The 13,083-nt window shown below is 41.7% G+C and overlaps 1 protein-coding gene across 3 annotated transcripts in view; it reads left to right on the forward strand.

Moving 5' to 3' along the window:
• Positions 1-8,978, forward strand: part of SLC35H1 (solute carrier family 35 member H1) — a 43,544-nt gene extending 34,566 nt beyond the window's left edge. For all 3 annotated transcript variants that reach the window (XM_073606299.1, XM_073606301.1, XM_073606302.1), the window contains 2 exons: positions 1,940-2,069; positions 8,237-8,978. In XM_073606299.1, coding sequence (XP_073462400.1) covers positions 1,940-2,069; positions 8,237-8,331 — 225 coding nt within the window. In that variant the 3' untranslated portion in view covers positions 8,332-8,978. The remainder of the gene's footprint in view (positions 1-1,939; positions 2,070-8,236) is intronic.
• The last annotated feature ends 4,105 nt before the right edge of the window (positions 8,979-13,083 follow it).

Here is a 13,083-nt window from a genome sequence, read left to right on the forward strand (position 1 = left end):
TGCCGGGGTACTAATAGGACAGATGGACATCCCCTAAAAAAAAAAACTGTTTCCTAAAGAGCTGAAGAAAATCTCCAAATTATTAGAATTATTCCTCTAGTTAAGTTCAAATGTGTTCGTTTGCATTCAACCACTGAGTGGAGATGCACTGCTTGGTGCTTATAATTAGGTTGGTATTGAGACCAAGGTGCTTTAGGTAATCGATTAGTGTCCGAAGTAAATTCACCATGCTAAAGTCAGGAGTCCCGGTAGCATCAAGTTTGGATGCTAAATGCTTGCCCCAAATGAGGATGAGCATTTAGTGCTTGAAATTGATAGCATCTTGCTCCACTGAAGTATCAGCACTCGTTATCTAAAGATGATGATACATGCCATCTGTCTATAAGATCAAGTAGACACATGGCATTATGATAAACACTTAGAGATAGAGCTGATCAGTGTCAGTCTGAGGCTACACCGTCAGGTTTAATTTTGAAGCCTGTGTTTTTATTGATATGCTGTATGTTTAAACAAATCACTGGGGTGTGGCTTGCAGCTCACGAGGTAGGATGTGTGGCGCACTCTCTCCGCTGTTGATCCTGAAAATTATCCGGACAATCTGCTCCTTAAGCCTGCTTCTTAGATCTTCACATATTCTGCTCACGATCTCCGGTGTCGTGTCTCCCTTCCTGGATCATCATCTCCCGGGAAATCATGTCATGGCAGGGAAAGAAGCTCCAGGCTACAGCAGACCATGCGGGGCAAAATGACGGCTGGCCGGCAACTTCGGCCAGAGATGCAGCAATGAAGCTCTTTGCCAAATCCGCTGGAAAGGACACCCCTGGTAAGGCAATCCCTTTACCAGAGGAGCCTGGTGACTCTTCGTCTATGCTGACCGAACCGAAGGCGGTCTGGCCTGAAGACACAGCAGATTCACCTGCATGGTACACAGCGAGTAACTCAGCCCCTACAGCCATATATGCTGAACATGGTGAACAAGGTATGCCTGTCACTGAACCCACACTGAGGGATATCTTTACTGCAGTCACATCCTGCATTACAGTCATTGATTTAACCTCTGACATAAAAAGGGTTAAAATAGAGATTAATCTTGTGAGACAAGATATGCCAAAACTGAGAGATCGTACAGCAGCCCTGGAGGATAGAATGAGCAATGTGGAAGATGAGATGGCGCCATTACAGTGTGACATGCATCATGTTCAATCCCTTACTTCAGGCCATGCGGCCCACTTGGAAGACATGGAGAACAGGCTAAGATGTATTAACGTCCGGGCGGTGGGTATTTCAGAGAAGACGGAGGGGAAAAACCTTGTTGCTATTATTAAAAACTGGCTTAGCAATGCCTCTGGAAGAGAATCATTTTCCCCGATATTTGCTGTGGAGAGGGCTCACAGAGTTCCTGCTAAGCCTCCCAGACCCCGTGAGCCTCCGCGGCCATTTCTGTTCAAACTCCTAAATTTTAATGATAGAGATTCTAGCCTCTACAAAAACAAATTTAAGACTCATACAAATATACTTTTTATGGGTTTTAATGATTTCTAAATAAATACAGTATTTTAATTACTATAAGTTTCTTGATACCAATAAAGTCTGGCATATTTCAGTGGAGAAAGTTCTTGATGTATATTCATAGGTGCATTACACCAACTCATAAATCCATTATTCAGTGTAATCAAAGGGTCTGAGTGGTCCCTTACAATGTATACACAAGTTTTAATAGTCTGACCTTCATTTGAAAGTTCAGCGTTCTCAACTTCAAATAGCTTTATATCATTTAGTGCAATCTGATTTTATCTTTTCAAAAATGTGACAAAGGACTTACAGAAGTGTCCCAGTTCAGTAACAATTTTCTTATTTGGATCTTCGGATTAAAATGTTTGGTTTATAATAAACCAGCTGCATGTAGCATTTTAACTGGTGATTATTCTCTTATTTTCAGGAACTCTGTGTACTTCTGTTGGCAACACACCTATTGGGTGATAAAATGAGTCTACTTAATTGGTTGGGGTTTGCAGTCTGTATTTCGGGTATTGCTTTGCATGTCGCTCTCAGAACTACACACTCAAAAGGTAAATATGAGCCCAGGTTGTCTTTAATTCCTTCATGATGGAAGGTAAAGCAAACCCTAATGCCTAAACACTGTATATATCTTTGCAACTACTTAGTGTATTCAGGTGATTTTTTTTTTTTGTATTATCGAGAGACAACTGGCCCAAAATAGTGAAAAAAAATAATAATAATTTTATCAACTTTAGCTGTATATTTCTTGCCATTACGATGATCCACCAGCAAAAAAAAAAAACACCAAAACTCCCCTTCTGACATTCATGGTGATATCACATATATGTATGTTATTTGTGCACAGGACACCTATCTTCACTGCTAGCAGCTGAATGAAGCAGTTAGGGTAGGTAGTCAAGGGTCATTATGTGCTGTCGGTAAGGTTGGCAATAAAAAGAAATTGTTGCACAGATTTGCTCTAACCCTTTCACTGCAGACTAAAATGCACGTCTTTCCCGTACTTTGAAGGACCCAGAAAGTCTTTTCCTTCGGGTTATACTGCTGCCTACATGAGGATTAGACAATAAATAATGTAGACCAGTCCAGGATAACTCCTCCTAATACCAGCATGGTTTAGTTTTTATGGTGCTGTGGGAGGATGAACTTTTCTGCAGCTGTGCTGTTTAAATTATTTTTTGCTAGCACTTTTTCCTTTCTTCAATTTTTTTTTTTTTTCTTTAAGACTTTTCTCTGCATTACTGGTGGAGCGTTGGTTCGACAATTTCAGCTTTCCAGTATGGTTGTCCCCAGCCCTGCTTTTGAGTCCATACCCTGCTGGACTAAACGCTGCAGAGAAATGACCTTGGGCTCTGCATAGGGTGCAGTCCAGGCTCTGTTCTGGTAAAAGTTTAAAGCAGAACATTTTCCAGGTGCAGAGTCACTGACATTAACTCATCACTTGCCCTGTCTCTGAAAACTCACCTAGTGAGTAGGCCGGTCAGGCCAAGCACCTGGATATACCTTATTTACTTAGGTCACTGGGTGCCATTAATCTCTGTTTCATGCTCCAATGCAGATTCTATATAGGATTTTCCCCTAGACTTCGCAGCTTTTTAACTATCGGCTACAGAGATTCTCATTGGCTCAAGCCTTTGATTTATGAGCTTATCCCTGAGGAGTCGCAGTCTTCTGCTTTTACTCCCAAATTAAAGGAGACCATTTCAGCTGTTATCGATGCAGTGCGTGCATACTACTCTGAAACTAGAGAATCAGCCTGTTGCTTCTACCTGTGCTATTTTCAGTCTTGCATTATTTAAAACTCTTAACCCCACAAAGCCCTTCCCTTTGCATCTAGTTATCCAACTATTCCTCTATGGAAAGCAGGGATGTAGATAGGGGGGGTTTGGAGGGTTGAAACCCCCCCCAGAGCATCAGTGCAGAAGTAGTAATTAAGTGTGCTGCTGCACTCGGCACTGATGCACCCACCTTTTGTTCTGCCTGGCCTGCTGTTACACCACCGGGTGCGCCGGCCTGGGCCTTTCGGGCCTGGCTTAGACTGAAGGAGGCTCTAGTAGCAGGGAGGGGTGTATTCCATCCGCACTCTCTGGTTAGCTAATGTCCATCCGTAGTCTCTGGATATCTCCTGTAGTTCATCTGCAGTCTCAGATTATCTCCATTAGTCCATCCGCAGTCTCTGGTTATCTCCATTAGTCCATCCGCAGTCTCTGGTTATCTCCATTAGTCCATCCGCAGTCTCTGGTTATCTCCAGTAGTCCATCTGCAGTCTCTGGTTATCTCCTGTAGTCAATCTTCAGTCTCTGGTTATCTCCTGTAATACATCCGCAGTCTCTGGTTTTCTGTGCATTTGGTTTGTGACTGCGGCAACTGTGACTTCAATGGGAAAGTTTAATGGTGTGAAAATTGACATGTCGGGTTGCGGCACCGTGAAGCTAAGCATTGATGTCATGAAAACGTGTAGTCAACGATGCAGGTGGTTTTGCTTAATCACCCTCTTTTTACTGGCACCAAAATGTGGTGTGGTTTTGCTGTGATTGTTGAGCGATTTATTGCCCAACAAGCATCCAAAATCACACTGTTTTGGTGCCACTAAAAATGAATGGAACACAAACGTGCTGCATTTTCCAAGCAATGCAGTGCGATTTGGAATCGAGCATGGAGGTGGGCAGAATCACTGCGATATTCTGCCCATGATCCCAAATTGCTACATGTGAACAGTCAGGGGCTAACATAACAGCAATTATAGAAGACTCAGCCTCAGCATATATTATAGGTAAAAGGAAACCCAGATTTTCTTTAAAATGGAAGTAAATACATTGTTCATGATGCATATACACTATAGTATACTATATACATGTAACAAACAGACATCTTTGAAATATGCTGTATATTCTTATTATTATGTTCATTTAGTGAGGCCTGTTTCATCTCGTGTCCTGAGGAAGCGAATCAGCAAAACACACTGACGCACAGGGACTCGTTATCCACTACAACGCAATAACATTTATTTGAATACAGTTGGCCATGGTAGGCCCTATTTTGTACAAGATGTGAATACATTTTTTTAATCATGTCCATTTATGTGGAAATATCTATATTTGTGTCTTCTATGTATAATAAAATATAGGTTTGCCTTTAAAATCTGATCCTGGGGGTTTGTTTTTGTTTTCTAATTAGCCCAGAATATTATAGGCTGAATCAGCAAGCCAGATCTTCTCATGTATTTCCCCAACACCCCCAAGTGAGTTATTTCTCCTCCACTGTGAATAGAAGCAGCTCCTGACTGGTGTTTTCCCTATTGGCTGCCAAGAGGATACTTCCACGCCTAAGAATGTTTTGCTGTCTCTTTCAAAGTCATAGCGGATGAAATAAGCCCATTGTGTAGTATTGTTTGAAGCCAAACAATCACTCCTTAAAAGCAAAACAATAAAAAACAGCACATGCAAGGCCACTGCCAGGATCCTAAGACAGCAGTGTGATGTCAGTGTGTAGGCTACCCCAACTGGTTTAGTCCCAGAGGACGTCTTAGCGGTGGCAAGAATCAATCACCAGGGAGGAATCAGGAGTCTGTTCCCCTGTCCCTCCATGGGATCTGAAACTACTACTCTCTTCGCTTCAGAAGCCACCATTTGAATCTGCCTCTCAACCTCTGCTTCTTTCAAGCAGATTGATTCCCTTTTTGCCATCCTGGATGAATCCTATGAGGGTTCACCATCTCTAGCTGGCTCAGGCAGACCATCATCAAGGGTATGGTCTCAAGGATCAGGTTCCACTCTTTCCTGTCAAGTTGCACTTGAGTGCTTCTTGGGCTTTTTTGGCATCAAGCAACTGTTTCCAAGATTTTCAAGACTGACACCTGGTCTATTCACACGTTCTCTAAGTTCTACCAGGTGGTTATTGCCAGCTTTATGTGTAAGGCTTTCAGATGGCAATTTGAGCTGCAGGCAGTTCTGAGTTCCGAACTTTAAGGACTTCCTGTATCCCTCAATAAAAAAGGAAGAAAATAGGATTTTTGTACCACTTTCCTACAAAACTGAGGCATGATGGTCGTAGAAGAAATTATCCTGGGCTGGCATACAATAATTTTTTTTTTTTTTGCCATTGTCCAGTCATCCTGTGGTTGGCAGTATAACCCAAAGGTTAAAAACTTTCAAAATCCCTTTGTGGGCTACAGGAAGATTTCATGGCTGGTTTTGAAATCCTGCATATAAATTCACTTAGACTCCTTTCCCACTGAGGAGTTTTTCAAGCGTTTTGGTGTTAAACAAGCGCCTGAAAAGTTCACAAAAAATGCTTCCCATTAAAATCAGTGAATGCTTTCACACTGGGGCGGTGCGCTGGCAGTGCAGTGAAAAAAATCCAGCATGCAGCATCTTTGAAGCATGTTTGGAGAGCTAAAAAATAAAGCGCCTCAAAAACGCCCCTCTCCATTTAAATGAATCTGAAGCACCTGAAAAGCACTTCAAAAGTGCCTCAAAATGGTTTTGTAACAGTTTTTCAGTCAAGTGTCCTTCAAAAAGTGCAAATGCCTGAAAAGCGCTTCAAAAGCGTTCAGCAGTTTATGGGCAGTTTAGAAGCACCTCAGTGTGAAAGGGCTCTTAAAGTGATTGTAAACCCATTTTGTTTCCTAATAACAAACATGTCATGGTTGCTGTGTGCAGTTGTTTTGAGCCTCCTCTTTTGGGGTCCCCCCGTCAGCGGCCCTGGCTCCTCCCCCACCAAGCCGCTTGCCTTGTCCATTGACACACAGAGTGCAGCTCAGAGCTGCCCCCGCTCCCTCCTCACTGCCTGTGATTGACAGGAGCAGGAGCCAATGGCTCCCACTGCTGTCAATGAGCCTTTGAGGAGGGAGAGAGCTGCAGCTCTCGTGCACAGAACTGGATCGAGATCGGGCACCCGTATAATGGAATGGGGAAGGGGGGGAAGATTTTTTTTTACTCTAATGCAGAGAATGCCTTAATAACCACTTACAGTGGGTATAGAAAAGAATCACCCCCCTCCATACACAGTTTTTGTTTTATCCAGCTATATTTACTAGTGCAACTTATAACATCCAAGTGAACGATATAACACCAACAAGTCAGAAAAAATAAAAAAGTATTTTGTTGGACCACATTTTGCTTTAATTACAGCCTTTAGTCTAGACTTTGCAATATTTGTCCACTGTTCTTTGCAGAGCTGCTCAGATTCAGTTAAATGTGATGGTGACTGTAGACTGCAGTCTTCAAGTCATTTCAGAGATTTCCAATGGGGTTCAAGTCAGGGCTCTGACTGGGCCATGCAAGGACATTCACCTTTTTCTCCTTCAACCACTGTGTGGTAATTTTTGCTGTGTGCTTTGGGTCATTGTCATGTTGGAAAGTAAACCTTCTTCCCATTGACAACGTTCTGGCAGAGGGCAGCAGATTTTCCTTTGAAAAATTTATGGTATTTTGCCCCATCCATTTTTCTTCTATCCTGACAAGTGCTCCAGTCTCTGCTGCAGAGAAACACTCCCATAACAGGATATTACCCCCTCCATGCTTTACTGTAGAAATGGTGAGCTGTATTGGATTTCTGCCAGACATATCGTTTGGTGTTGAGGCCAAATAATAACATTTTAGTCTTATCTAGTCTTATTATCCCTTCCAGTTTACTCAGAAACAATCAACGCCATTTTTTATAAATCAAAGTATTCAAAAACACAGATCTTGGTGTTTTGATTGCTTTTAAGGGTAGGGGAGGGATTTGGGGTTTTACAGTATAGACCCCAGATCCCTCCATAAGGAGTACCTGTCACATGCCTATTGCTGTAACAAAGGATGTTTATATTCCTTGTGACATCAATAAAAGTGATTTAAAAAAACAACAGTGTAAAAATAAAAAAAAAATAAAATTAAAAAAAAAAACATTGTCCATGTGCTAGCCCGCAAAGGCGAATGTGCACATCGGTCATACACGCAAACAGAGATCATTCCACACATGTGAGGTATCACTGTGAGCGCCAGATCAATACTGTTTTTTACATGTAAACAAAAATGACAAAAAAGCCTGGAGCCAAAGTGGTTAAAAAAAACACTCAAAATTGTTTTAGGGCTTGCAAACACATTTTTTTAAACATTTAAAAGAGGAGATTGTGTTGAGTAAATAGATAACAAATATTTCATCTCTCAAAATTGCATGTGCCTGTGAAATGGAAAAATATTGTAGTAGCCAAAATTGTCCACAGGCAACTTTTTAAAATCCTTTACTGCTAACAAGTTTGGTGTTAACCCTGAATTATTGCTCTAGAACTATTTTTTTTTTTTTTTTTTACCTTTGCAGTGATGCTTAATATGTGTTACACAACTGTTGTTTTTTTTTTTTTACATGTGCGCACCTGATGCATGCGGGCATTTAATTGTATGTGATGGCAGGGGGCTTTAAAATGTTTTTTGAGTTTTTTTATGTATTTTATTAAACATTAATTTAACAACCTTATTGCTATCACAAAGGGGGCTGCTAAGCTTCCTATGTGATAACATAGTGCATTCCTCTTTCATGAGACATCAGGGGTCTTTTAGAAGTGCTCTGAGGGGAGTGCTTCTAGATTCATATACTACACGTGAAAGGATCTCAACTTTTTATAAAAATGTGTGCTTTAATGAACGTATTTGGCATTATGGATTTTTTTTTAGAAGAACTATCACTGTGTTAGCACTGATTTTTAGCTCTTAAGTACTGATGTCTTCTTACCCAGGAGAGGACAGCCACAAGGAACACAGAGTGTCTCTCAGCACAGATATGGAGATGTTACTCAGGGGAGGTGATGATGAGGAGGATGAGGAGACATGACTGATGAACAAAGATACCAACTACGAGGAACTGTGAAAGATAAATATGACCAATAATGTGAATTCCCCTTGGCTCACTTTGAAGTATATGCCAAGAGGACAGCAGAAGCATTTCACCATGAAAAACTGCGGACTAGTAACTGTGACATTCATCAGTGTCTCAGAAGTTCTGCCACCACCTATCAGCATTCATTTCCAATGAGGTCCACAGATGCTCATCATTCCAGACTCTTTAAAATATTTTGCTATTTTCTGGATTCTGCAGTCCTTTTCTTTACTCTGATGTATTGACAAAGATGGGCATATACTGGTGTATCATAGTTTTATACTTGAAGGACTAGTATATCTTCTCTGTATATTAGCACATTCTCTTTCATGTTGCAGATGGACAACCGCCATCAATTTCTCTATAAACTGGCATTACACAGACCCTATTAATGTGTGTTATCTATTATAGCTACATTTCAGTTAAACAGCTGGTCATTTGTCCACCATGCTGACCATTTCCACATCAGGATTGTGCTTAAAGCGTATCTAGATCCAAAAGTAATATATTGCAGCTTACTAACCCTTACATGTGGTTGCTGCAGTAGTTTTCTTTTTTAAAGTGGTATTAAAGCGAAGTTGCAGCCTTTTAAAAAAAAAAAACTCCCACGATGGTTGCATATTATATAATACATTCCGGCATTAAGGTAGTTGTAAACCCTTACAATCCACTTTTTACTACAGGTAAGACTATAATGAGGCTTACTTGTAGCTACCCTGGATATCTCCTAAACCTGCACGGTTTAGGAGATATCCCCTGTATCAGCATGTGCTGACGTCATCGGCACATGCACACTGAATCGGCGGCTCCCATGCGCGTGCGTGGGAGTGACATCATTACGGCTCTTTCCAATCACAGCGCCAGAGCTCGTGATACCTGGAAATAACTCCAGGAGTGATGTCGCGGGCTAGACCAGTGTACGGGGACCGCTGCGGGGGTTTCGATCTAAGGTGAGTATTTCATAGTGAGCTAGTATGCTATGCATACTAACTATTTATGCCTTTGTCTTGCAGTTTTTTTTTCTTTTTGGTTGAGTGGGTTTACAACCACTTTAATAGTAAATTAACTTTATTTTGTTGGATAGTTCTGCAAATTACTCACTGTCAGCTCCTTAGCAAGCACGCTCCCATCTTCAGTGTAGGCATCTGAAGCCCGCTCGTAGCTCCTTCCAGGATACACTGCTGCTGGCCACCCAGCATGCACCTCCCGACTCGCCCATGTTTATTGCATACAAAGGGCACACTTGTATTGTGGTGGATGCCCATTGACTCCTGGGTTTGTTGACACTTATGTCCCAGGAGCCAACAGGCGGAAAGATATATTTATGTGAAATCTTTATCCCAAAAGGAAAAAAAATGTTTGCTGTAACTGCTTATAAAGTGTTAGCTGGAGTTCAGCTTCCATTTATTACTGTATCTAAATCTGCTGGTACATCTAACACACCCCTCCCCTCATATTACCAATACTACTGTTCAAAGGTGCCCCCTTCACCTAGAGTGGGGGTGCTGTAATACAGGAGGTGTGTTAGTGGCCAGATCACCAGGTGAAAGCAGAGGGGAAAGGCCTAAAAGAAAATTAATGTAGCCGCCACTTATTGTTGGTGAGCTACAATATAAGTTTTCAATACAATAACAGTAATAATTTATAATACAAAACATTTTGGGTTTAATATCACTTTAAGCTTCTTTTTTTTTTCTCCAACCTGATAATCTGGCTAATAAGTTTGTTATTTTTAAACTTTCTGTAACAGACCAGTTTTATACTCTAACTTCCACAAAAAAGTGTAAGTTAGAGGGTTGAGGCAAACCTCCAACTTTTATTCATTTAGTTAAAACTTTTATACAACAGTAAAAAAAAATGGTTTCTGTAACTGATTAGGAAGTGTTAGCTGGATCTATGCTTTAATTTATTAGTCACTTATGTGAAGACCAACTTTATCTAATAGTCTATCAAATACTACCCTCTCCATGCCATGCTGCTGCCAATGGGTGTCTCTGTTGCTTCTCTGTTGAAAGAATACACTCTAAAAGAGGAAATGTTACTGGTCAGATCACCTGGTGAAAATAAAAGAATAAAGCCCAAAAACAGAAAACTAAAGAAGCCACTATATCTATGGGTTGGTGAACTTTCTGTATAACATTTTTTCTTTTTGGGTTTGGATACAGTTCAATGATGAACTAATATGCCATTCAAGCGTAGAAGTAAGGCTTCCAGATTTATTAAATTCTTCTAACATTGTCCTTCACCTTAAATGACTTGCCAATAGAGTCCTATCTCATTTCAGTGAACCTAAATTTCAGGTCAGTAAACCTAGAATTTTGATTGGTCTTTATAGGTTGGTGCACATTGCACGCTGTCTTGTTGAAAAGCCTAATTGTGAAATGTTTACCTCTTGATTCAAGTCTCTATAACTTGAATGTGAGTATGTTCTGCAATTTTGTGGAGGTACAGTAAAATAACAAGTTGGAGCTTTAATTGTGTGTTTGTGACTCTTTCTAATGTACAGTGCACGTGTTTTGTCATAGTTGCCAATCCTGTCTAGCCAGATGTAATATAATCTTTTATTTTCTTCTCAACGTCAACATAAGCTCATGCGCTCACTGTTTAAGCCTTTATTTACAGCATTATCCTAATACAGAGGGGAGTGAGTTTTAAAAACTTGATGAGGACGAGTCCCTGGACTGCGTATAGCATTCCAATACACAGTGTACATACAGAAAAAGCCAACAGAGGCCATGTCAACATTCCAAGTAGTAGAAAACGTATACATCAACTGGATGAGGTATCATGGACATAGCCAAAGATGATATACCAAAAATACATATGTAAACACATTTAAAGTAGTTGTAAACCCTCACATATACCCAGTGAAGTGAACAGCCTCAGAAGATACACAGAGATGAAACAAATCTCCCTACATAAGTTTTACATATGTATCTGCTGTCTTTCCCTTTCTACATTCTTTGGAAAGTGCAGATTGTGTTAGGATTTCCTCTCTCATCAGTGGGTGTGGAATCTGGTTTACACTGTGTGTGAGCTGATTGGAGAAAAGGCACACACCCCCACTTCATATAGGCAGAGGAACAGAGGAATATGCAGAACGTAGTCTGAATAGACAAGCTCTTTGCTTATCTCCCTCTAAGCACCCTCCCAGACACACATTTCTTTAATCGTACATCACGGGACACAGAGCCATAGTAATTACTATGTGGGTTATAGTCCACCTTCAGGTGCTTGACACTGGCACACCCTAAACAGGAAGTTGCCTCCCTATATAACCCCTCCCATACCGAGAGTATCTCAGTTTTTTCGGCAGTGTCTAAGGTGTTGGTCACGAGTGAAGATGTGCTGTGCGGAGCTCCAATGGAGCAATCCTTGCTGGGGCTAGCTATGCAGCCGGATCCATTCAGTGTCTTTTTTGGGCCAAATTGAATGGTACCCGGGCCTTGTGTCCGAAGAAACGAGGTCTTTGCTTGTAAACGCTTCTCTTTTTAGAGAGCTGGACCGCGGGATCCAGTACTTTGGTATTTTAAGCCATAAAGTTTTACTGGTGGGGTGCTATTACAGGTCCAGGATTGTGGGTCCCCTAAGGGTCCCCGGTTCCTGAAGGTTTGTTAACGGAACCCACCGTGAAGGGTGAAGATTGGGTCTGTTGGTTTTACCACAGAAAATCCTGCAGCAGGAAAGGTAAATGGAGTTTTTCTAAGGAATTTTTACATTTTCTTATGAAATGTCTCCTTTAAAAAAGTAAATGTTGTCATGCCTAAGTGTCACCACTGGGGGCTGTATGGAGCACGTACCCTCTCATGCTTTGCTCAGAGATCACGCTGTGTCACAGAAGCAGCAGGTTTTTTTCCTCCGGCTAGCAGGCAGAACTCTGGTAAGTTTGGGGGGGGTTTGCTTCCACCAGACACCCCCCACCTGGGCTGAACTCTCCCCCTCTTCACGAGGCTGAGCATTGAGGAAGAGCTAAAAAAAAAGGATCGGTCGATGCCGTTTTCTTTCACCGCCCCTACACGGCGGTGGCTTTCAGGTCTCCTTCATGCCATCCCTCCCTCACACACAAGTCGATCCCGTTGGATCGGAGGCCCACGCTCGCGCAGGAAAACTCTTTTTTGAAAGAGAAAGGAGGTGGGAGCGATGCGACGGAGGGGGCAGGGCTTAACGCTGTGTTGGCGTCCTCCAACGCGGGAGTGTGGTTAAATAAAAAAAAATTCCGTTTGTCGGAGGGACACGAGCAAAGAGGGGCATGAAAGAGGTTTTGGTGACACAGGCATTTCCTATTTGACACATTTACTATTTGCATCAGGTTGAGCATTAATAACAGCGGCAGTGGCTGACTATTGCTCAAGCAGTGGATGCGATTTCTTCTGGTAGTACCTCTGCTTTGTGCATCGGGCTAAGGTCAGGGGGGGTTGAAACACCCCCAAAAAAGAGCTAAAAGGGTCTCCCTCAAGCTCTGGAAAGCCTACTCATCTCTACAAATGGCATCCTGCCCTGAAAAGGGGTGGCTGGTCAGAGTGAACATCGGGCCATGAAATGTTTGCAGTTGTTTTCAACACTGCAGCCCCTGTTTATGTTATTAAAAAGATCTTTTTTCCTCAGCCATGATAGGATTAAAAAAAAAAAAAAAAAAAAAGGTTAGCGGCTTTAATCGTATCCCAGTGTGGGACTAAATGCGACAGGTTCTCTTCCATTACCCAGGAC

Source organism: Aquarana catesbeiana, linkage group LG12 (genome assembly GCF_042186555.1).
Source record: "Aquarana catesbeiana isolate 2022-GZ linkage group LG12, ASM4218655v1, whole genome shotgun sequence".
NCBI lineage: Eukaryota > Metazoa > Chordata > Amphibia > Anura > Ranidae > Aquarana > Aquarana catesbeiana.